The sequence below is a fragment of the Semicossyphus pulcher genome, unplaced genomic scaffold, assembly GCF_022749685.1.
Source record: "Semicossyphus pulcher isolate SPU_LCO1_2020_fin unplaced genomic scaffold, fSemPul1.0.p SCAF_5, whole genome shotgun sequence".
Taxonomy (NCBI): domain Eukaryota; kingdom Metazoa; phylum Chordata; class Actinopteri; order Labriformes; family Labridae; genus Semicossyphus; species Semicossyphus pulcher.
The window spans coordinates 19,239,197-19,265,359 of record NW_027211726.1 but is presented as its reverse complement, the minus strand read 5'-3'; the positions used below and the strand labels follow the sequence as shown (position 1 = coordinate 19,265,359).

The following is a 26,163-nucleotide window of genomic DNA, read 5'->3' as shown; positions in this document are numbered from 1 at the left end:
TAGCAATAGCTATGTAGTTTTATTGGTCTTGAGTTAATTATGCTGAATGGGCAGCTAGAGGGACATTCTTTGTGTGCGCTGCTTTACATGGTTTCAATAGGACACGAGAACAACTCAGTTATAATGTGAGAAATGAAAAATTACCACATTAAAATGTCCACATTGGAATCAATTTAAAAACAATAAGGAACAAAAAAAGACCTATTCCGTTTGTATCCAGGAAACTAAAGGTCTGAGGGTTAAAAATATCTCCTTAAAAAAAAGAAAAACTAACAAAAAGAGTAAGATCACAGAGTCAGGTTTTGTTTGGTTGAGAGGAGGATAATGGTCAGAGGCACTGGTTCAGGAGGGGGAGGAAGCAGACAGCTTTCCTTTGAGTATTAGAGCAGAAAATGTCCTCTCTCAGGACGCAGACGGACAGACGGACATAGGACAGGCAGAGGTACGGACACGTCTCCAAATTCACAGAGCGCCACACTCCCGGCGTTACAGTAAGCTCAGGAGGAGAGAGTCCTCCCTGTGAGGAAATGCATTTTGAGGTCCAACTCTTCAGAGTAATCATGTAGTGAAGGGGAGGGGGGAGAAGTTCAATGGCGCCTTCTGTCTGTGGAGCAGGGCGCTACAGTTAAATATAACGACATGACTCAAAATAAGGAGGAGACAGGCATTAGGTAGATGAGTTAGCAGACAGCATGAGCTCAGACAGATGACGAGTAAAGAGACAGAGTGTAATAACTTGGTGACTGGAAGTGTCACAGTCCACATGTGCAATTTTTTTTAGCTCCACCCAAAACTGCAGATTCCACCGTGTGATCCGAAGTCTGTTTCTTTTGGATCACATCCTCTGAACGGGAAATTAAACGGGTATAAGAGGGGGAGGGGAGGAGGAGGAGGAGGGGTGATCTGGCCGCTCAGAGGTCGTTGGGGTTCACGATGGTGAAGTCAGAGTCCTTGCTGTGGGTGGAGCCCTCGTCCGGGCTGGAGGAGCCCGAGTTGGGGCCGGCCATGAGGGGGTCGCTGAAGGTCCCCGCGGCGCCCTCGGGCTCCAGCCGCACCATGCCGCGACCTCGCCCGATCGGAGGGGTGCGCTCGGCAGCAGCCCTCCCTCCTCCCTCTCTCCCTCCCTCCTCGGCGGCCTGCAGGTCTCCGTCCTGCAGCACGAGGATGTAGTCGTCCCAGTTCTTACCCTCGGAGCCGAGGGAAGAGGCTACCTGTGCACGAGAGATGAAGGTCGTCAGTAGGACACTCTCACCTTATTTACCCTCGTACATGTAGGGCAGGCTGAGCAGGAGGAAGCAGAAGGTGTGCATGTTAAATGATACTGTATAAGCCATGTCTGCTGCTTGTTTGGCCCTGAAGCTCACTGTATTCACAACCCTCGGCCTCCTGGGACCATGTGACTGTTTTCATTATACAGTTGTTACATTATGCAGCATCATTCTGGGTTTGATTAATCTCTAATGGTACAAGCTCGAGAGTCACATGACTTAATCCAGCAAACAACTACATTCTGGTGCAAACATTGGATCATTTCTGCTCACAGGGTACAGTTCAGTTTGCTGGCATGCAAGTAATCAGATTTTAAGGTCGAATACTTACACCAGACAACAGCAAAATAATCCTGCATGAGCGTTTCAGTTAAAACCAAATCCTTAAAATGTTATCCTAAAAGAGGACTGATTAATTAACCTGTTGATCAGGTGGCGTCATCGCCTGCTCCTCCTCCTCCCTCTCATCCGTGCTCACGCTCCCGTCCAGATCAGAGTCCCGTTCCCGCCTGCTGTGTGCTTGTTGCTGTTGGTCGCTGTGGTAACTGTTGGCGCTCAGAGCGGTTTCAGCGGCCGCTGCTGTGGAGGTGTAGTGATCGTCGGCGATGGTGATCTCCTCGTTCTCCTCGGCCTCCAGCTGGCTTTGGTTGAAGCGCAGCGCCCCCTTGAGGATGTCTTTGATCTGGCAGGACACAGGACGGCAGATAAATGATAGAGACTCAGACAAACAGAGAAGACAGGAATTATAAAACATGAATGGGCACGATCAGACTCACCTGTTTGAGTCCAGCCAGGGACACCAGGACCTCGTCCTCCTTCTCCAGGTTTTCTTGGAGAATCACTTCCTGGATTTTACCTGTGAAGACACAATAAGCAGTCCCAAACTGAGCTACACAACTGACCACAACAGCAATTCCTGAATTAAGTATAAATAATTGGAACAAATTGGAACAATGTGTTTAAAAAGCTCGAGCTGCGTTCCAAAAAGAGACCAATATGGGATTTTTGAGACCGATACAGATTCCACGACGACTGATATGGCAGCAAAATACTGATTTGTATGTCTATAGCCTCTAACTTTGCACCAATATGATATCTGTAAAGTTAAGCAGAAGGCTGTTTTCTTAACATACAACTTGATCAAAGAAAATGTGACATATTATGCATTGTTAACCAGTTCTAGTTTGGACCAGCGTGTTCTTAGTCGTAATGTTCTGCTACATTTAATGCAGAGAGTGCTGAGGATATTGTAAACTAGGAAGTTGGTGGAAAGATTGTGTGGTGATACAATTTGTAAAACACCCCAAACACTGTTTTCCCATAATATAATCTGGGAAAATAAATCTTGTATTGGTGCATATTGGAAAACATACACCAATACCAATCCAGCTATACAATTAAGAGAGCACTCCAAATGTTTAAATTAGCATGGTCAGCCCAATCCAGATGTGAACCCCACTGACAACCTCCTGAATGTGATCAAGAGGAAGACTGGTGGAGAGCATTCCAAGAAAGCTGGAATTATAAAACAGGTTATTCAACTAAATATTGACTTCTTAACTCTTCCTAAGTTAAAGCATTAACATTCTGTCGTTTAAAGATGAACATGAAGGTCTAAAAACCATCTTCTATGCAGCTTTTTGTTGTCTTAATCAGCCGTCATTTTCAACAGATAAAAGACCTACATGAGAATATGTTGTTTGGAAATGTTGAATACAAGAAAACAAAAGTTAATTTTTCTCAAACACAAACCTATAAATAGAAGAACCAGAGGAAAAGATATTTTTGCAGTGGTCTCTTTTTTTTTTCTTTCCCAGAACTGCATCTGTTACAGGCCAATACTGGCCGATAGCATTGGCTGATCAATAAAGAATGGTCGGGCTCTAATATTCCCCATCTATAACTGTCTTATATTTATTTGAAGAGAGGACATCGGATAGAGCCGGCAGCAGGGGAAGAGAGAGTGGGGATGACACGCGGCAAAGGGCCGAGGGTGGGAGTTGAGCCCGGGGCCGCCGCATTGAGGACTGTGGTCTCTGTATACGGTCGCCGATGTCTTATGCAATTTAAAGCACCATCAGACTTGTGTTAAAAGCATTTGCACTGCAAAAAACACCTAAAAAGTTATTCAAAAACTTTATTCCAGAAATAAAATACATTTAGAAAATGGTGGTAACGGCCCTGATTCATGTTTAATAAAATGGAACGTGTAAATGGACGTGAGGGTTTGACCATCTGTTGCTGCTGTACTCACAGATGTGGCTGTTCATCATCTTGGCACAGTATTTGCTCATGGCCTCGAGGTCATTGATCTGTCCCTGCAGGAATGATACCTGGCCTTCCAGGTCCTCCTCCTGTGGATCACACACACACACAGACACACACACACACATACACACATACACATACACAGACAGGGACGTTAGAAGGAGAGAATAAAAGCAATGGGGAACAAAGAGGAGCTTGGTAACAGAGGGCAAACAGAGGGACAAGATGCCCACAGAGGAGGGATTAGAGTTAAAACTGATGATTAAAGTGAGACAAACAGAGAAAAGGACACAAGGACGTGCAGGCTGTCCGACAGCGGATATAAAACATTATTAGAACAAACAGCAGGGCGATCGGCTCACCGACTCTTTCTTGCCCATGCTCTTGCTGTGGGAGCGGGAGCGGGTGATGTTGAAGAAAGACTCTTTCTTGGTGGCGGAGAGGGGCGGAGACGAGTTGCTGACATCACTCCCTCTGGAGGGGGGCAGGGGCGGGGAGGCGGTGGACTGACCCCGGCCACCTGAGAGGCTTTCTATGCTGGGAGAGGAGCTGACTGTCCGCGAGCTTTGGCCTGAGGGCAGATGAGGAACGTGTTATTGCAACAGTTATTTGAGATTTTTCTGTAACATAAATTAAAATTAAATAATGACAGTTTATTGGAACATTTGCATCTAAATAATGCAGCAAGAAAAATTTAAAGAGGTACTTGACTTAATAACTTTGCTGTTCTTATGATGAACTTTAAAATACAAAACTAAAATTAATTCAACTTTATAAACAAACTTTTGCAGTTCGATTTAAGTTTGTGCCAATTGATCCATCACGCAGTTTCTCTGCTTTTGAATTAAAAACTTCTTTAATTAAAAAATCTGTCCTGAATTTAAAGATGTATAAGCAACGTGCTGACTAATAATTAGAGTAGTAGAGTCCCGCCTACAGGGCAGCAGCAGGAGCTCTGATTGGTCGGCTGTTTTGTGTCGGCAGGAGTCAAACCAATCAGAGCTCCTGCTTCTGCTCTGTTCATGGCATTAATGTATCATTAGACACTAATAATGATACAGTAATTATTATTAGAAAATGTATATAAATTAAAATGATTACAGGAACTATTTTCTTTGCCATTATAAACACAACACACAACAAAAAACAGCACACACACACACATGACATCACAAAGCAAGCTCTGGAGCACATGCTCAAAGCAAAGCTGACAGCATGCCACCACACATCCATGTCGTCATGGCATCAGTTGAGCCTGGTGTGGCGAGCTGTGATCTCCCTCTGCTGGTCAGAATGTGTCATTACATGCTCGGGACACTAATATCCATTAACTGAAGGATTTATCCAACTAGGAGCCAATTAAGCAACAAGTAAGCTGAATGACGGTGATGCAAGCATGCACAAACAGAAGACGCGGGGTGTGTCACACAAGCTGTTGCCATGGTAGCAGTTACCTTGTGTGTCAGTGTGAGTCTGCGCTGGAATAGAGACCTGAGACTCTCCATCTGAAACTACATCTACAACACACATGAAAGTCAAACCTGGTGCTGCCGCGTACACACACATGATCTGTGCTGGTGTTAATCTGTACATGCAGCTAATCCACCGGATACACAACAGCCAACAGAAATGCACTAATTAGTCGATGAGTATGAAATGTCTGGCGCTCTGTGATTGTCCTTCTACTCACCTTTGCTGAGGTGGACCGGCATGCTCTCCGACTTGAGCAGGCGATAGTGCTGATTCTGGTGGGTGTGGCTCTGCGTCTGTGGCGGGGCGTGGCCTGCCGGGGGCTCAGCCAGCGGGTGAGACAAGGCGGGCTCGGGCACCAACAAGGGCGAAGTTGACAAGGAGGTGGAGGAAGGGGAAGAGTGCACCTCGCTGTTGATCGGTGAGACGCCGCTGGAGCCGCTGGAGCCGCTGGATATGGCCGGAGCGATGAGCTTCCTCCCAAAGCTGAGCAGGCTGCTGGAGACCTTGTTGATGTTGAGGGGGGCCGTCTTTGCACTGGAACCAGAGCTAGAGGAACAAAAGGATGTGGTTAGGTGAATAGGAGATAAAACAAAAACCTGCAGAAAGAACAATACCTGTGGTTTAGCATTTTTAAAAACTTCATCTTCTGCAGAACTTTTCCCACACAAAACTGTATTTGTTTACATTTATTTCTTTATACTCTGATAATAATTTACCCTACATGCGCATTCACTCGCCGTCTTGTTCCTGCCAGGATGCCTAAAGAGGCACCAAGTATCGTCCATTTTGCTTTCAAAGATTTTACAGCAAAGTACAATAAGAAAGCTACCTGGATATTTTCTGAGTGCAAGTGCACAAAAAGAATATCCGCATACTAAAACCAACGTTTAACGTAATGCTACATTGCTTTCACACTGTAAATGTGTAGATTTGTGTATACAGCATTGGGTGTGTTGTGGTGATGCGTGGATTACAACCATCACATGCAGTGATTTACACACGACGCACAGCTGCGCAACTTAATCGATAATTAAAATCTCTAGACACGCAGACAAGATCAGTCTTCAAAGTTTTATTTCAGATGCTTAAAGTTTGTTTCCTCTGTCATGTCAATTTATAACAGTTTAAATCAGTTTTTAGTTTTGCTGCATAAATGTCCCACGATATTTGCTGCAGTGACATCACTGCACACGTGGAAACATTTACAATCGCTGTAAACAGCTTCTCTAATGTTTTAAAGTAAATTGCTGAAGAAGTTATTCATACATCAATACAACACAATAAAGAAATCACCTGGAAAGCTGCTCAACATCATTTATAATAATATATTGATCATTTGCCTCTGCCTCTGCCTTAGTAGCATTTAACATAATTAATGCTTGAGGACTCGGACTCAAGTAATGGGGGCTGGACTCGACTTAAACACTGGGGACTCGAGCCCAGACTCGGACTCGAGGTTTGGTGACTGGACTACAACACTGGCTGTAAGTACCTTGAGGATGATGCTCTTTTCATAGACTAAGAAAGTGAGCGAACAGGAAGTCACACAAACACACAAGCTCAAGCCCAAGGCGGATTCATCAGACAGGTAACTCGTGCAAATGAACGCTGCTTGATAATAGAAGCAGTTTTGGCAAAATATATATTAGGATTTAGAACACTATGGGACTTTTCATCTACACTTTAAACGTATTTACAGCCGCTTTAAACGTCTTCAAGAGCTTTCATACCCAAACAGAAACTCCAACCTAAATCTTAAAATGTTAAAGTGAACATTTTAAAAAGTGCACACTGACTGTCAATGAGAGGAAAAGTTGTGTGTGTGCGTTTTACCGTGACTTGTTCATCAGATCAGCTCCCCTTGTTTTGTAGTAATCCAGGTTCTGCTGAAACTGGTAGTTGACCGGTCGTGGATTGTTCTAGAAAAAAGGAGGGACAGAATAAACAACTTCTGTTTGAGCACATTAACATGTCAGAGAGAAAAGAGTCTCTGGTGTGCGTGACAAACAAACAACCTGTCAACTCTCAATATGTGCGTATTTGTGTGCGCACGTCTGACTACGTGTGTTCTGAGTCAAACCCATGAGCAACGCGCCTCCTTTCTGCTCCCCTTCACCCCTGCTGATATTTATGATGATGCTCCCCCAGGTGTGACCGTGATGTGGACGCGGTGTGACAGAGTCGTTCACCTGGGGGAAACGCTGTCTCGTTTGATCAGCACCTTCCTGGTTTCTCATCGCAGGAGAGCAGCAGACAGGAGAGTTTTAAGTTGTTGTTTAAGTGCACGGGTCAGTGAACGTAGAGGAGGAGTGGTGGGTGGTTTACATCGGGATCACAAGGTGTTAGCTAAGGTTACACAACCTGTAATGTAGGATTTAAGGCACCACACGTTAACGGCTACCTTTCATATACAAGGCCTTTCATGTAAGTGTGTGCGTGAATGGAGGGAGAGAATAACGATGGAACAAATGTGACAGGAAAAAATGCTGTGAGCTGCAGAATATGGTGAAAATAACAACCCTCTTAAACCTGGATACGTACTTTCGCTCACTTTCACTGTCCTTCAGTCTTACATTACACAATATAATTATGTAATAGTGAAAAGGAAGTGGCTACTGAGATAAGGCGCAAGATTTTAAGGAAGTAAACTGGGCTGTTGCACTATTTTTGGTTGTGATCAAATTCAAGATGGCGATGAAAAAACACAAACACACAAGACTATCATTGAACCATCTTATTGAGTTGCCTCGTGGAATTAAAGCTTTGTTATCTCAACATAATCCACCCGTATCAACCTGAGAAACGTTGCTTCCTCTTATTACCTTTAATGTTTGTCAGAGATCAGGAGAGTCCTGCCATTTTTTAACAATACACAAGATCACACTCTTATCAGTGTTGTGAATCCTTCCGTATAAACACGACTGCGGTCTTGGAGGCTAAAAGCAGGCCTGATTAAATGTCATTCGTGCCTATGACCAAATCACAGCAGTGCTAATATTCAGTACAACCTCACAGCCTCGAGTGTGAAATGGCTTTTATAAAAACAGTTGTTCAAGCCGCAAATATTAGTTAAAACTAATAATCAACAACAGATAATGAAAGGGATAAAGTATAGTGAGCAGGTTGGTACCGTGGAATCTTAGCAACGGTCTGTTCTTCATAACAACGGTCTGTTATCGAGAATTAACAGACCTCGAAACGCCGTAATTAACCAGAATCAGAATCAAGTATTTAACAGCAGTGTAATAATATTTTTTGCTCCAACTCAACTAGTCCCACAACTTAAATTAAACTTGACGGTTGTCGCCAAGCAACCCAAACATTCTCCTTTCTTCCTTTCTACTTTGTTTGTGTCTATAGTTACCACAGAGCAGCTACTTTGTATTATGTACATTTATCTGTTTTAAAGAGTCTGCTGTGTGATTCAGAGGTACAAGCTTGATTAATGCAGACATACACGGTCTGCTGTAATGTTAATTAACAGTATTCAGAACACCTGGCTGAGGTGGAGTGATACACAGAGTGAAAAGTCCCAGTGATTTTGTTCTCTATATCAGCACTCACGGAATACCTCTTTTCCAATCGCATTACTTGGTCAGATCTAATTGTTGTTTATTACGTAGCTGTGTTAAATACTTGATTCTGATTGGTTTATTACAGTATTCCGAGGTCTACTATTTCTCGATTGCAGACCGTTGCTATATAGAACAGACCAGCTCTAATCACACAATCCGGAGGACTAACTGTAGCGATACCAATCCACCGAAAGAAGTCCGGTTAATTTGGCATCAGTCTGTTTGCAGAGGTAAAAAGGAAAGTGACGAAAACAGCGGAGAGAAAGAAATAAGGGTTAAAAGACGCAAAAAACTGGAGCCCCTTCCAGTTTCGCGTCAGGGTCCAGCTCATCCCGTCGGGGGCTCCATTCTGCAATAACAACCTGCTCACTAAACATTATCCCTTACATAATGATTGTAAACTTAATTTTGAATTCTATAAAACCAGACTTTTACTTTCTTTAGATTTAGACCTAAAATAACTCTAGAGATAATGGCATTAAAAATATAGCTGGTTTAGATGTGCGGTTTTAAAATTGTGCATGAAAGAAAAAAGGGAAATCTTATTAAAACAAATAAATCCTTTGCACTTCCTTTTCTTTTTTTGTGCCCAAGTCAGGGTTGTCGTTAAAATCCAGCACGTATTGTAAGTTGTAGAGTATTAAAGTATTCTTCTATAATACACTACAGCATATGTAACACCGATCATACCAATGTTGATAAGCAATCTCTTAAAAAACGGGCATGAGTAGGTTTATATTGATAAGACTGGACAATAATTGGGCTTAAATTAACTTTTTTTTATGGGTAGCTGTGTTTTCTTATTGAGCTGTGATGTGATGTTTTCAAGTTATCTTGCAACTTTGTTACTTCTCATTTCCTGGTCCCGGTTTGCTTCCTGTTTGTGAGGCTCTATATGTAAACAAATCACACGTTATTGGTGATGTCTGACTGTCCAAACATGATCTATACAAGTATTTAAAAGTTGTGGGTTTGTAAAAGACTTTAACGATGTTTTACAAACAGTATATATGAGCTTATCATTATATTTGAATATTAAACATGTTCATATCGGAGCCACTTCCTCTTCCTTATTAACAGAATTATCTGCTTCACTGACTGCACCTGTGCCTCGTGTGTTTACAGTAAGTGCTTTAAATCACTGATATGGAACCACTGAAGTGTGAGGAACAGAAGCTCGGGCTGACAGTTTTCACTTTTAACTTTATACACCTACGTTTTATCACACCGCAACAAGCTTATTGTGTTCCTCTACGTGTCTGTGGTCCGCCTAGGTTAATGTGTTTCACTTCTACAATCCCCTCCTAGCTCTGCAGAGAATGAGGGAAATCACTTTGCTCTCTGCTCTTAGTAATAAATAATGGAGGCACATTCAGCCAAATTATTCAAGCTCAAGGAAAAATCTATTTTATGCTTAACATTTCTCCCTTTACCTTCCTAAGTGCTACATATACGGCACTGAGACTTTCAGGGAGACCGAAGGGTAACAAACATGACCGTGAAACTACCTAGCTGTTGATCTTGGAAACAAAATCGACACGTTAAATACTTTTATAATTAATAACGCTAATGTGGCCGTTAGCTTACTTTGGGGTCTCGGAGGAAAAGAGCCTTCTGCAGCAGAGAGTTGATGTCTCCTAATGGAGGGTAGTGCATCAGCAGGCCCAGGCAGGTCTGGAAGTTACTCGCAATCACTGAAACAGACAGAAACAAAGGCAGTGTTACATCAAATATAGAACATTAGAGTTATAATCTGTAAAATTGTGGGAAATTTATGATTCAGCCAGCATCTCCTGAGAGGTGTACTATAAATCCATCCATCCATTATCTATACCGCTTATCCTGTTCAGGGTCGTGGAGGGGCTGGAGCCTATCCCAGCTGTTATTCGGCGAGGGGCGGGGTACACCCTGGACTGATCTCCAGTTAGTCACAGGGCTGACACACAGAGACAGGCAACCTTTCACACTCACACTCACACTCACACCGAACCTAACGAGCATGTCTTTGGACTGTGAAAGGAAGCCGGATTACCGGGGGCATGCAAGGGGAGAACATGCAAACTCCACACAGAAAAGCCCCACAATGTCCGAAATTGGGATTCGAACCAGGAACTTTCTAGCTGTGAGGCGACAGTGTTAACCCTTGCACCACCGTGTAGCCCCAAAGCAAGATTAACACAGTATGTTTTGCACAAAGAGTTATCATATCACAAAGGTGTCTCTCTATTGAAGCAGCTACATCTATCTGTGGTAACTCATGCTGCACACCTGAACTAGTGCTGGGAAGGTAATGCTAATAATTTCGGAATATATCAGCTCAGCAGCTACACTCAACTTTGGATTCTGTTTTTATGCTTGTAAATTTGATTAGTCTGGAAGTATTTATGATATTTATCAATTAAATACAGTTAACTTTTTTGGCAAAACATAGTGGCACGTGTTCTTCATTATGGGGCCTTTGTCTGCATTCAATAATAGTTAAATGCTTAGTTCTACAATGTCACGTTGTCATGTTAGAGATCAACGGGACATTGAGGGTGCATAGGTTGGTAAAAAAATAAAAAACAAACACATATTGTGCATCTACAGTTTTGTTTTGTGCCTTTATATTATTTTTTATCCTTCATTGCTCTCTATTATAACACCCTGAGTCAAATGACACATCATCATACGCCCCCTTTTATAGTAAAGCATAACCACTGTCTTAATACCCATCATCTCTGACTGGAGTTTAAGGTTTTATTGAACCAGCCAAAAATCCTCAGTGTGTTAAACTGGCTTTAAGTAGCACACCTGCTTAAACTCACTAAATGGATGTTGTCGGATTAGACCTTAGACCCTTCCAGCATGGGAATATCCTACCAATAAACCTGTTTAACTCACGTGCTCTGACTTCCTTTAACATGACTGGACTCCCTTTCACATGAGGGTATAATATAGAGAAGAGTACAACACTGCCATACTGGGAAACAAGCTCTGACTCCTCTCCTCTCAACTGCTTCAGACTTCTTCCAGCGAACAATCAAGTGCGTCAATGTTTTCTTCTAAGTGTTTCCATCCATCTGTGTTTCTTCTAACTGCCTCGCCTTCTGAAAATCACCTCTCTGATGAACAGCATTGCAAGGACACTTTGCTGTAACAGCCTGCAGTCGTACTGATCAGCAATGTCATTAGCTTTTGTGTTCAGTGTTTATTACTTGGAATCAAGTATTTAATTTTTCCACTCAAAAGCAGTCTTGTTATATTCTTAAATGTTCTACAGCAGCAGGGATTCAATGAGTTACTGAAGGAAACTTAAGCAGGGACGATGTTTGCGGACACTATAGCTTAAACCCCCACCCTGCACCTCACACATCTACTCGTTCTATTTAAAGCAATATGCCTTCATCTGATTAAATGAGGTGGACTAAATCACATTCTTCCACTTAAGTGTTCTTTATGAAATTACATGCTACAAAGAAAACCTATTGGATTATTTCAGTAATAAATAGAGCGTACAGGCGTCTCGGATGTAGAGCAGCATGGCCACAAAGATGTAGTCCACCAGGTCCAGAGTGATGCTGTCAGCGAACAGAGCGTCCCACACCACCAGCAGGTCCTGCAGCGGGAACTCCCGCCCGAACAGCAGACGAACCCACCGGCTGGACAGACACAGACAGAGACACAGGGTAACTGTATTTGTGCACAGGTTGAGAAGAGTGTTAGACAGACTGAACTGAAGGTGTAAACACTGACATGCCGTAGATCTGCGGGGCGATCTCCAGCCGGTTGAGGTGCATGTGCAGCTCAACGTCGTGCTTCTTCACCAGCTGGTCCTGGATGCGGTTGACTTTGGTCACTATTGCAACAGACGGTCCCGAGTCCTGGGGCCGGGCGAACGGGATGCTGGTCAGCATCTCTTCCTTACCCTGGAGAAGAAGAACATTACATAATCAGCATAGTATTACATCAACACGAGAGTCACTTTCTAGTAGTTTAGACTGACTCTCATGCTGGTCTCAAACTGCCTTACAAATGCTGCATTTAGTCCCCTAAAGTCGGAACAAAAACTTGGAAAGTCAGAGAAAATTCTGCTGCCCAACTTACCTAGTTGACAGACATGACATCATATTACACAGAATCATGGCGGGTAAAAGTAAATGATGGGTTATATGTAACAAACTTGTTATAAACATGTTGTTTTCTGCTCAAATGTAATTTATAATATGGTATTAGTTTGAAACCAATAGTTGCTCTCCCTTTCTAGTGACCTAGATTTGTTGTTAGCACCCATGTTGTGTCCACATCATGCCTTAAAAGGGAGGTATTATGTTAATTTCATGTTTCATATTTCACTCTGTGATACCTGTGGAGTAGCTTAGCATAATTTACAGTTTAAAAAAACTCATCATTTTCCTCACACTGGTGCTCTGTGCAGGCCCTAATACACCCTCTGCCTGAAACGACTCAGTCCGCTCTGTCCCTTTAAGAAACCCCGCTCCTACAAGCCCACTTTCTTCTTAACAAGTTAATTTTTAATGAGTTATTTGATGCTGTTAAAAAGATGATTGACAGCTCTGTTGACAAATACGGCTCCTGCGGCCGTTCTGTTCCCGATTAGCAGAGTGGAGGAGGAACGACGAGAGGAGACGTAACTAAAACAATCACTACAGTCGTTGAAGTTGCTCTGCTGTTAAACACACCGGCGTGGAGGATCCTTGCTATTTTTCTCCGGTAATCTAAGTGTGTGTTTTGGTTAGCGGGAGTGGCTACGGCGGCTCCACCCATCGATCTCTACTGCAGACTCTGGCTCCAAATGACGTCACCATTGCAAGATGGCAGTGCCTATCAGGGGGGCTATTTTGGCATCAATTCCATACAATGAGAGAGGATGGTGACGCGTTGTCCATCTACGTATACAGTCATTAGTATGGACATCCAACATTGTAAAATTATATACATATCCTAAAATGTGAAACAACATAATACCCCCTCTTTAAAGTTAGAAGACAGAGTTCACAACTCGGGAGGTGGGACTATCTCAGGAGCATGTGACTGCATTATAAGCAGTATGCACAGGAAATTAATATTTATGATTCCTCTACTAGAGACATAACTGTTGAGCTGTTTCAAGTTGCTGCTCGTGGAAACCCAACAGCATTCAAGTGGCAAAACAAAGGGTAACTCTTATTGTAATGCAGGAAACAAAGTATCTGCAGTAGAAATCGTTCATCAAAACTGCATTCACAAAACATCACAATGGTGATATTTACTGACAGATTTGAATATTAAAGAAAGTAATGGAGCAAGAGGCAGCGGTCACAGTGAGCTGAAGGCTGCTAACTTCTCACATAAATTAAACAACTCCTCACTTTGCTGTTTGCGTCGTGTGCATGAAATCAGATCACAGCTACAGTCATTATTCAAAACATGAGTTTGTCTGTCTGCACTGTAAAGGGATACAAAGTAGCTGCTAAAAGTTTGCTGTAACAATACTTTGCACATGACGCAACCCTGTTATATAGCGGTGATGTCATGCAAGGGCTGAAATCTTGAGGATTATAACTTAAAGATGTTAATAGCATTATGTAAGCATACCAAGAACAATGTCGTGTCCTCTGTCAGCTGACTGTGCTATAGTGGCTGCACAGAGTTTACAACCAGTGGCTGTTATTACAATGTCAAAGGCAGCTCTGCAGATCAAACTGACCTTCCTTATTTCCCTCTCGAAGCTGGAGAACCACGGCTCGGCGGTGTCCATCAGCTGCGAGAACAAGGCGCTGTAGACAGAGGTGTGTGTCCAGTTATGAAAAGTTGTAACATTTCTAAATGTGAACGCTTGTTATTTGTTTGATGTTAGGTGTGTACTCACTAGGCATCGTGCTCGAGGTACTCTGGGTTTAACAGACACTTCATCTCCTCACTGTGGGAAAAGAGGGAGCCCTTCAATTAAGCTTTTCAAAATAAAAGCAGAAACATTTTAGCTTCTGATCATATCACGTGCTTCTGAGGCACTAGAAGCTTTAAAAAGGTGTTTGCGGCGACTTAAGGGGCTTTCACGGCTTTGAGGAACTGACCTGGGGCTGGCCGTCTCGCTGGCGTGCTGGAAGGCTTGATGGTCACAGTGCAGCACAAACACTATGGGAGCCAGCAGCTCGTGCATCCCCTGCAGACAAGAGCCGAAGAGTCGGAGGTAGAGGGGAGAGATAAGAGAGGACAGGGGAGGGAGAAATGATGGCTCATTTGTGGTCAGTCCTTCTTTAATGGTGATCCACGAGGTTTCTAATGTGTGATGACAGCTTTAATTTAGATATTGTTAGCCACTGCCCGGCCAGGTGTCACTTCCAGTTTGCAAAAAAGACGCTGCACTGGTTGTCTATTTACTCCCTGGCACCTGTTGCAGACACTGATAATGATAAGGTTACAGAGGCGTCTTGTTCTCCCGTGTGCGATCGCTGCACACAGGGAGGGACCAGAAGGAAAACCCAATCTGAGACTCTTTTTTAAGGACCTTTAAGCTGTTGGTCAGTCGTACCTGTTTATACAGTAACTGTTCGTTTTCTCTGGCATAACAGAAGAGGATGTCCGTCAGCTTGGTCCTCACATCCTCGTCCTGGAAGTAACGAATCTCTGGGAACCTGTCGCACAAAACAGAAAGAAAAAGAGGATGGGTTACATTTATGTTGGCACCAAAAAGCTGAAGGACACAAAAGATAAACAAGAGGACAATGGTACTGACGTTCTGAACACATCCTGTTTGATCATCCCCTTCAGCTCTTTATCCTGGAAGAACTTGTTCCACAGGCTCTGGACAAGAGAGGACACAACGAAACAAAGGCATTAAAAACATTACTGAGGGACCTGAGGGAGAAGAGGAGCTGGAAAATCACGGCTGGTCTGAGTGACGAGAAAAACAAATCACAACAATCAAAACTCCATCACTCCATTCTGCAGCTCTCTCCTCCTGTAATTAATAAATCCTGATATATGCTAATTAAAGAAGAGAGCAGGCACTTTTGTGTAATTCAACAGCTTTTTGTACTTAAAGAGCGTCTAAATCTAAAGTGTCTAAAACTTCCTGCTCACTCTTAATCTCGTCCCGATTTCCTTGAAGGTTTCCTCAGAAGAACTTTGAAGTTCAGACAGTTATTTGCATATAATTTAGGAAGTAGTTGATTTCCTTTAATAAACTGTTCCATTAAAAGCAAATTATATTTTCTTCCATTACTCCAAACTTTACTCTTTGTGTGTGCCGAGTTGTTTCTGTGTTTGTAGATTAAACGTTGTTCTAACCTGCTGTGTGCCGACTAAAAGACTTACACACTGGCTGGTAATTAATGTGAATTAATTAACAGGAGATGTACCTAATGGTGATGTCTCCACTTTCTCAACAGTATAATTATACCAGATTACAAACTCCTTTCCAGGAAACAGAACAGAACATTATTACAACTTCCTTAGATCGCCAAAACAAAAGCTCCTGCTACTTCTCTGGTGTTATTAATGTGGCATGTAATCAACCAATGAGAATCTACGTCGTAAAACAGCAAGGACAATGAAAAAAAGGAAATAAATAACTTTATTTTTACCTTAAAAGATCTGTTAATAAATCAATAATGTCTCACTGAAAGAGTCTCTGGATCTGAAAGTCTTACGCTCATGTTAAATGCAAATGTGAAACAACTGACTAAGAAAGAGACACACACAGACACACACACACACACACACACACACACAGACACACACACAGACACACACTCACCCCTTCATCCTGGGACAACGGGTTGTTGACCACCAGGTCCTGCTGGCCTGCAGCCTTGCGAGGGTTAGTGATGTGCTGTGACAAAAAGAAAAACATCACACTGATGTCAACATCAGCCATTCGCCCTTTTACACTGCCAGTTCAAGGTGGGATTATTACGCTTATGTTACGTTATGTCTTCTATATAAAACGCATGGAGGTGGAATGAAATCGTTTCCACCTCCGAGCCGGCAGCGGAGGTAGTAACAGAGGCGGAACGGCGTTTGTGTGAACAGCAGAGCTGGCAGGACAGAACAGCGCTGTGTGTGTGTATTTGCAGCACGTGCTGTTTGTTCACACCTCGCACAAGTTTCACTTCCCTAACGCTGTGTAAAAACACACACTGTGGCGGCTTTACGCCGGCGTTGCTCGGTCCAATGGAAAATGGCAAAGGTTGCATGACGACGGCGCTGAGGCGGAACCGCAGTATAAAAATGGCTATTTAGAGACCAGTGATCAGTTTCATCCTGAAGTGCTGCACTTCAAGAAAGTCTTAACCCTAGAGTGACTTGAGTTTGACTATGACAGCATGTACGAGGCTTATTCAAGAACTCTTACAGAGGGATATAAAAGTGCCATGGGGTTGGGTATTCAAATGTCCTGTCAGAGCTGTAAATAAAGGAACTTGAATGTGTTAACAATGCACATTAAACTAGAGGAGAGGTAGGTTGTTGTTTTAATAAACCAGTGTTGCATTTAAGGTCTTTTTTATTCAGTAGGGCCCTCCTATATCCCCTCTGCTGAAACAGACTGGGTTAAAACCTCTGAATAAATAAGCATTTCTGTGCTTTACTTTACTACAGTCATATTTTTATAATGAGCTAAATAGTAAATACAATTATGATCTTCTAATAATCAATATAACAATGTACTGACAGGAAACATTAGCTCTGTAAGGCTGCATCAACTGTGAGATGTCTGACTGGAATTTTGTAATTGTTCATGTTTATACTTATTGTAATAAATGATTAAAGGGTCAGATTGGATTCATAGAAGGGTAGGATACAGGACCCCGGGCAGCTAAATAAATAGGTCAGGTATTTACTGTAGGCGTTTAAAGGTCTGTGAGTCATGGTCGTGACTATTCTGGTTCTGAGTGCAATACATAATTAATCCTGAGCACCATTTCTTCTTTCATTAAGAAATAACGCTCCACAAACTGCTGCAGAAACATAAAGAGAAAACAGTGCAGCATTCATGCTCATGCTGAGGGAACAGGCCACACGGAGGCGCTCTCACCATCTCTTTGATCTTCTCATACTGAGCTCGGAGCTCCTTGGTCTTATTGATCCACTGACCCTTATCTTCTGGAAGCGCCTCCAGGTACAACTGCACACAGGAAGTAACCAAGTTAGTGCATCCAGCAAGAATCAGAAGATTCACACTTTGAAAACTAAACTCCACCGAAGAAGATCTGCACGCTGCCAGAGCTGCATCTTTTCTGCAGCGGGGAAATTGCCAAAGCCAGTTTAATCAAATTCGATAAAACTGCGTGATCCATTTGGCACTTACCTTCCAGCATACGCTCCGAAAGCGGCTGCTCCTCAGCCGACCGTTGATGCCCGCCTGCCGGATGCGGGCCAGGTAATTACTGTTGAGGAACAAGTCGTCCCATTCTTTCCTGTGCAGAGGACGAGGAGATTTATGAGCTTCTCAACCCAAATTGGGCTCGGTGCTCCATCTAATGTGTCATCCAGAAGTGCACCAGTAGGCTGGAGCGGTGAGCTGGGCCAAGAGTTTATGGTACACACACACAAACACACACACACTAGAAAGAGCTGGAAACACTCACCTGTATGAGAGGAAGGTTGACTGAGGCTGTGAGTAAGTGCTGCTGTCAAGAGATCCTCCTGTTAAAGCAGAGACAAAAGCAGCCACAAGGGGGCGATGTAAACAGAGAGACACTAGACACTTGCTCATCTTGAACCAAAACATAACCTTTAACAACCATTATAACAAGGACCTGGCCTTTTCACCGCTTCCAAATGACCCATGGGCTATCTCTGCGGTTTCTTTTTCCAGCCGTGCAGTGAAGCACAAAAAGGGCCAGAAGCGGAGTAAGTAACGACACAGACTCCCCTTCCTCTTTATTGCAGGTAATCAGTCTAATTTGGCCTGCAGGTGAACATGCACTCAAGTCGGAGAGCTGTCTATCAACATTAGTTACAGGAGTGGATCAGTCCACAGGGACACTCAGCATGAATATTCATCAGTTCCACAACATGCCAACCCTCTGCCGTCTTCTCTCACTCACGTAAACATAAGAACACAAAAACAGCTTCAGCCCGGGGGCGTCGCCAGACACGTCTGTGACTCACACTCCGCAGCCAGCTTCCAAATGTCTTTTTATTATCTTCTGTGATCGAGAACTTTAAGGTATTGTGAGTCTCTCTTAATCTCTGGCTCGTCTGCTGGTCGGAGCCGCTGTTTGAGCATCAATCACTCCTCTGTGTAGAGGAAGCTTTAATACCCCAACATAAATCTGTGAGAGGGACGACTGAGGACTGAGGTGATTTAATGAAGTGCTTCAGCAAAATATAGAGAGACTGGAGCAGAATCAAGACTAGTCCCAATAAGGGAAAACAGCTGACAATTTAAGTGATCAGTTGAGAAGATCCCGATTTGGCTAATATTTTGCACTATTGTTCTAGTTGAGTCATTGTACACAGCAACAGCAACAGGAAGGCATACTGTACACTTACACTGTACACGTACACTCGCCTTTGTCGGACAGAGAAGTCTGTGAGTGGAGCTGCTTCTAACTTGTTTGACAGTGCTCAGCTTGTTTGTAAGTAATACGTCTTTCCCACCTAAAATTAGCGTGTTGATGCAGATTTTCAGACCCGGGAAGACCCGCTTATAAATGCCGATTGTCTCTTTTCCCATTGCCAGTGGAGTATCCTCCTTTCGGTCTCTTTTCTGCTGCGTCACCGTCTGACGTCACAAACGCGCCAGAGACAGGGTTAGCAAACAGTGAAGATGTTATGGTGGTTAGGTCTTTATTGTATCTATTACTCATTCAGACAAATTTGGAGCGATGTTCGAGCGCTGCTTGGATGGAGTCGGGCCGTTATTTGTAGCTGAGATGACAAGGAGTTACCGACGGAGCATAGCATCGCACCGGAAAAGAGGCGGAGATTAGCGTGTTCACACAGGTTTTGTGTTCCTATCGATGCCAATCGGAACCGAGGTGGTAATTACCCGGGTCTACTGCAGAGTCATTTGACCCGGATCTGAATGCTTTGACCAGTGGGAAAGGGGCTTTAGGATTCCTTCAGAGTTTAATCACAAGATGTTTATACAGAGCCAAGAACAACACAGGTACTCCAAGCCAGTAAAACACTCAATAAAGCAGTTTAAAGTTAAAAATCACATCTCCACTCTTTGGAGGAGCTAGCTCTGCTCGGGCCAAGCTGTGGCTAACTTTAGCTCACAAGCTGACTAAAATTCTTTGTCAGGTGATAGCTCCTGTGAGGAACTTGTAAAATACAAAAGAATTGTTGATTTTGGCGCCCCCTGTGGCAAAAGCCATACCTCTCATCTCTTTGCTGATTTTGTACTGTGTATGCTTAAAGCCCCTTCGGAATTGATGGGAACAAAAAACCCGGGTTGACACGCTAATCTCCACCTCCTTTCCAGTGCGATGCTATGACGCGCTTTGAAGTTTCAGCTGCTGTCGTGTAAATACAGAAGAACAACATACAACGGCGAATTTGTTCTTTGTTTTGTGCAAGATGCAGCGAGATGAGAGAGCTTCTTCTGAACTGAGGGGAAGAAGAAATGAGGAGACAGTTTTCCGGTTTGTGACATCAGAAGGTGACGCAGCAGAAAACCTCTCGCAGAAAATAATCAATGTTGTGGCTGATGGTCTGGTTTGCTTTTGTAGGTCTTATAGAGTCATCAGAATTAATTTCAGTCTGTTTCATAACCAGTGAAAAACTCCTCACAGGAGATATTTTGTATCTTAATGTCATATTTCTTTTAATGCTCTTAATGCTGTGTTTTAACTGTGTAAAGCACTTTAAAATGGGCTCTAGAAACTTGCCTTGCCTTGATATGACACAACATGATAAGAAAGTAGTTGCTGTGCTTGTTACAACATGAAACTCTGAACCGAAAAAGGGCAAAAAATCTGATTTGACTGACAGAATGCTGAGTCAGTTTCAGCGATCGCCCCAACACAGCAGAGGCACCGGCATGTGGTGGTGTGATTTCAGGCTCTAAAAGTGACTGAAACAAGATGTAACTGAGAGTAGATATCCCGGTGTGAGAGTTGACGTACTGTTGCGGTTCTTGTTGAAGTTATTGAGCGGGTCCAAGCCCGTCTCCTGCTGCTCGTCTGTCTGGAGCGGGTGGCGGGTCTCGAAATTGGGGTGCTGCATGACCGCGACCCAACCGGACCTGGAGAAAATAAAGTAGAGGACGAGAGGGAAACAAGAAAAACACAGACAGGAGGCTGAATAATGACACATGCAACAGAACAGCTAGCACAGCAGCTAGAGATAAACACACCTTAAAAAAAAAATCACACTTTGGGTTTATTGGTTCACGTTACGCCTGACTTTTGAACTCTTTCCAAAAACCGACCTTTGATCAAAGCTTGTGCTGACGTGCATCTTCTCTGCCTAAGTCTTCCTGAGCACATGTTTTACACACTTGCTGACAATGACCTCTTCATGAAGGCTTGCATGTAGAGTCTTAAGTCCTGCCGCTGCTATTAAACACTCATAAACTGTTTAAAGTCAGGAGGACTTACTGTCACAGTCTCGTGATTCTCCTCGCCACGACTCAAAAGGAAAAGAGGACTCTGAAAGAAGAAGAAGAAGAAGACGACATAATAATGAAAGTAAACACCTTCAGCGAACAGGGAAATAAAAAAAAAGGCCACATTTTTGGTGTTCTAAAAAGCAACACGAATGGTAACACAGTGTTGCTTTATCTCATAATATCAATGAGGTAGTACAAAGTAAACCCACCACTTCATAGCTTAGTATAGAATTAGCATAAAGCTTCCAAATCCTGTTCCAAACGTACCACACGTATGTGGAGGAATATAAACGCTCTGAATATAATGCAGCTCAGTACAGGCACACCACCAATTATGACCTTGATGCTGAAATATCATTGAATTAACACCTCTGTGACAGCTTAGAAAAAAGCCTGCACATTACAGCCAACATAAAAACAAATCTGGTTGGTTAATCAAGTTTGTAGTGTTGAAAGACTTTGCCTTGGCTCCTCCTCGCATCACCGAAGCTGAGCAGTCATTGCAAACAGCAGTTTTGCAATCTATTTAGGACACTTTGAAAAACTTCCACTCCACCGACATTTTGGCTTCTAACTCTCTCATGCTGCAGGCTGACACACGTGATGTCATCACGCTGCGCCGCGCAGGTCTTCGGGGACATTGCGCCGAGGTCGGGCATTTAATCAAGGATGCAGCAGCCCATTTTTTTATCGGTTAATTATATCTGCGTGTTGGCCAATATCCAATAGTTCATTTTTAAGCAGATATCGGTCAATACCGATAACGTGCCGATAATATCGTGCATCCCTAAAACGAATAAACGAGCAATATCATGCAGGGAAGATTTTCATGAGTTGCAAAGACCAGTCGATTAGCTGCTTAACAAAAGATGCATGATGTCATTCTATCATGTATTTTTCTAATACATTATATTTATCACTGATACACTCTTCTTTTGAATCTCAAGCTGCTGTAGCAGGCGAGTTTTCTTCTGAGTGGGGTCAGTAAAGTTCATCTATCTTATCTTGACAAATGCTTCTTTGATACTTGATTATTAGTCTGTCAATTTCCATGCACAAAAAGGGTGCTGGTTACGGAAGTGATGATTGATGCTTCACTTTGTCTGACATGAAAAGGAAGTATATTTTGGCGTTTAAGACAGTTTGATAAAACAACAAGCAACATATTTATGACATTTTAAATGATTTTTAATGATCGATTAATTAAGTATGCAGGACAATAATCAACAGATGACTTGATAATAAAAGTAATCATAGTAGTATTAATTGTTGTCGCCCTGATGACTTTTTATGATTATAAGTGATGCTATGCAGCGCAGTAGCTCATCTACCACCAATAAAAAACTTTAACAAAAGTTACTAATAAAGCAGTATGTGGTGTGAGGAGTCTGAATCCTCTCTAACAACCAAGTCAGGAGTTACAGCAACTATTTAAACCTAACCATAAGGTCAACAAATCACTCGGGCTGCAGGCAATGGAGCAGGCCAGAACTGGCCTTAGCGTCAATAATCAAGTTAGCTAACGGCAGCAGAAATCAATGCACTGTGTACTAACAGAAAGTAAACTGTTGATTGATTAGAGCTGAAACGACTGAAAGTTAATCAATCAGCAACTTTTCTGCTGTAGATGATTACCTGTTTAATTCTGCGCCTTCAGGTCTTTGTTATGCTAACCACAAACACACCTTACGCCAACAATCACAGTTAGGAGAAAAGTGACACTTTCTCTGCACAATCTAGGTTAACCAATTCTTCCTCCATTCTTCATCCGGCTCGGGATTATTCCACGTTTATGAATATGTTCAGCCTATTGCACAGGCCTAGTGAATAGCACGCTTCCACAGAGCGTCACGTTTTCTTTCGCCTTATTAATTGTGGAAATATCACAACACAAAAGGCATCTTTTAAACCTATTAACCATGTGAGTGGAACACCGCTCGATAAATCAGCGACACACGGCATCAAAACAGGAATAATTTTATATGCATAATGTATGTGGCTGTTTTCTGAAACATCTGTTCTCCTCAAAGACTAATGCTCTCCTTAAGTCTGAGGGCTTTCTCCTCCCTTCGCTCATAAAAAGGATATTATCCAGTTGAATAATCGGAACTAATCCACAACTATCGGGAAAAACAGAGCAATGCTTTGAGTAACTACTCCAATAGTCGCCTGTTTTTTTCTTAGTGTGACTTTGAAAGATCTATCCAGCTCTCCTGAGGAAATGCACAACACAGAAATCAATTCATACTTTGACTACGTGACTAAAATTTGCATTGCACAAGGTGTTAAAACCTATTTTGAGGACTGCATTTCCCTACAGGCGTGCAAACACACCCAGCTCTTTGTCCTTTCTTTCCAAAAATTAAAAACTCATCCAAACTTTGCAAAGAGGCCTTCGCAGATCTCTCGCAGGAAGTCGGCCGTGTTGCGAGTGAATGAAAGATGATGCAGGTGCGAGTTAGTGGCATGCGGTCGCCTGAAGCTACTCTCCTCGTAGCCTTCATTACTTCTCCTCACAGGAGAACATAAAAAACGACGTCCTAACTTTACTACGTAATAATCAAGTCAAATTAGCTTCTGCATTATTTAACCCACGGCACCTGGAAACGCCTCAATAATTCAACTCTTTCATGAAATAATCAAATCAATACATAATGAAATGCATAAATAAGTCAAGATAAATAACACTGAGTCCATCTGTTCGGAGGTGGAAGATCTGTTCCTGGGATTTGCAACAACAGCCCGTGAAGCTGAATCCAAACTAGAGCCATTAAATGATCTTACTAATGTTTCTCTATCGCTTTCTTCTTCTTCAGTTCGTCCTTCAAGCATGAAAGTGTTAAGGGAACCATGTGTGCTTTTACTTCCCTTTAAGGGACTTTTACTCTGAAAGGGATCACCATCGACGCCCCTGAAACTTTCCACCACTTCTCTGTTCTTCCCCTCTCGATCCAATCCCTGCAGCATCACATTCTTCAGGGTCATGAGAACGTTTCAGAGCCACGGATCAGCTGAACGGCAGCGCGCGTGGCAAGTAGAAATGTCCGCAGTAACTTCATCTCCTCTTCAAAAACACAGAGGCAGGTTTCTGTTGGTGCAGTGGCACAAATACGTGCTTAAACTGAGCCGAAATAGGGGGAATAAAAAACCAAAGAAAGGCCTCAGTTTGCCTGAAGCTCATTGGTTGAAAGGCACAAAGACTAAACTATTCTGAAACTAAACCCAGATTAAAGTGTATTAAATGTTCTGCTTAAATTGCCGGCTGGATTTCCATTTAGAGGCATCTGACTGAATTACAAGTGTAGCGCCTCTGAAGTAAACAAGGTGTAGCTTGTTTTCGGCTCCATACACAAGTCCAGGCTTTAAGGAATTTCCTTATAATGTCAGCAAAGGGCTGAAACAAACCACCAGCCCTTATTTTAAACTCCATATCAGAGTTGTGTGACGAAAAATAACAAGGGCTCCTTAGATGGATGAATATTCAAGTAGGATTCTTCAAACAGCAATGAGAGGAGCTATCACCGTCAGCTCCAGTCTGCGCTTTAGTAAAAGTGAAACAGCCCAGCTAAACAAACTCACATGCCTCTACTTCATCTCGCAGCAAGAGCCCGGGGAGCCTCCGCAGTCACATGCTCTCCGCTAGAGGCTGAGAACATGCTGGGCATCTCAACCCTGGAAAAATACCGTGAACTTGCTGGGTCTTAACTGATTCGATTGCAAAATACCCGGCTCTATATTAAAACTAGAGTAGTGGATCCCAACATGGGGGTCTAGGCCTCCTCAAAGAGTCATAAGATCAGGAGAGGAAAGCAGGAAAATTACTAAAAAAAATCCTAGAAAATCTGTTTCTTTCTGGTCTAATCTTAGATTTTTTCATGTGGATAACTGGATGATTTTCAGGGATTTAAAAGCAAGATAACAGCTCTACTTATGCAACCAGTGCTTAGGCATCACAAGTACTTTCTGTATGATTTTAACAGGAAACAAGGCCAAAAAGCCCCAAACAATTAGGAACAACGGCACTACAGAGGCACTACATCGACGTCAGGGAACACTCAGAAATGTTCAGGAACAGACTGTAAAGTTGAGCAAGTGACAACAATTTCCCCAGCACTGACTATTTCCTCTCTTTGCATATGTCAGTACTGACAAAGACCCATTATCTCCCACAATAACATGCAGCTCAGTTTCACTCCCTTCCTTATAGAGTTAAAGGCACAACAACACAAACCCTTTTTACATTTAGCCTGCAGACATTCAGCCTGTACTTTCCTGGCACACATATCTTTAGTGACCTGCTTCTTTAAAGTGTGGAGAGGTGTGTGAAACTGCATTAAACCGTGCAGAGAAAAAGTGCTAGCCTCTGCACTGTTTGAACCCATCACTTTGTCTGCCAGGCAGGGTGGGCCAGCCCGAGGAAGTAGGTTAAAGGCACTCTACACTATGTACAACATGTCCTTAAGAGAAACCATTTTCAACAGTTTGACAACATAATTCATAGCCTGCAATGATAATATGTCCATAATTTGCCGTAAAAGGCACGCAGTGTACGTGTTTGCTGCACCCTCGATGATGACAGTCAGAGCCTGCGGGATTATCAATGCAGGCAGGGCAGGACGCCAAACAACAGCTGAGCTAGCCTAGTGTTTGGCTAACGACGCTAACCGAAGGCTAACCTAGCTAAATATACGAGCAGTGACTCGCTGTAGCTGTAAGTGTTGACTGAATATAACTACAGGTGACAGAAAGCAGGCAAGATAATGTAATGTTAGCCTGGCTTTTAGCAGGTTGTCACCGAGCCGATGCACGGGCCTGTCTTTACTTCCGACACACAGCTGCTACTGCTGCAAGCCCACGAGACACACTCGTAACACACACACTCTCTCGCTTGCACACACATAGGCTAATGTGTTAGCAGTCCCACAAAGTGTTTCGCAAACCCGCTGCGGGGTCTCAGTGTGTTTCAGATACCTGTTCAGATCACGCAGGATTCCTCATTCTGCTCTGTCCAACTGTCTGCTGATTTGTAAAC

General features: G+C 43.0%; 1 protein-coding gene across 2 annotated transcripts; it reads right to left on the bottom strand.

Annotated features, from left to right (window-relative positions):
- tbc1d5 (TBC1 domain family, member 5) lies at positions 1–26,163 on the bottom strand. 2 transcript variants are annotated; one of them, XM_069681675.1, is made up of 23 exons: positions 26,103–26,163; positions 21,121–21,171; positions 20,647–20,765; positions 18,157–18,214; positions 17,877–17,985; positions 17,604–17,693; positions 16,326–16,400; positions 15,303–15,370; positions 15,099–15,201; positions 14,641–14,729; positions 14,436–14,486; positions 14,274–14,343; positions 12,320–12,492; positions 12,083–12,225; positions 10,172–10,278; positions 6,843–6,928; positions 5,227–5,555; positions 4,991–5,053; positions 3,899–4,107; positions 3,523–3,622; positions 2,045–2,124; positions 1,690–1,950; positions 1–1,211 (listed from the first exon to the last, which is right to left on the bottom strand). In XM_069681675.1, the coding sequence occupies exons 3-23, from the start codon at positions 20,744–20,746 to the stop codon at positions 912–914; spliced, it is 2,664 nt and encodes an 887-aa protein (XP_069537776.1). In that variant the 5' UTR covers positions 20,747–20,765; positions 21,121–21,171; positions 26,103–26,163; the 3' UTR covers positions 1–911. The 2 variants fall into 2 exon arrangements, with proteins under 2 accessions (XP_069537776.1, XP_069537777.1); XM_069681676.1 differs by lacking the exon at positions 4,991–5,053.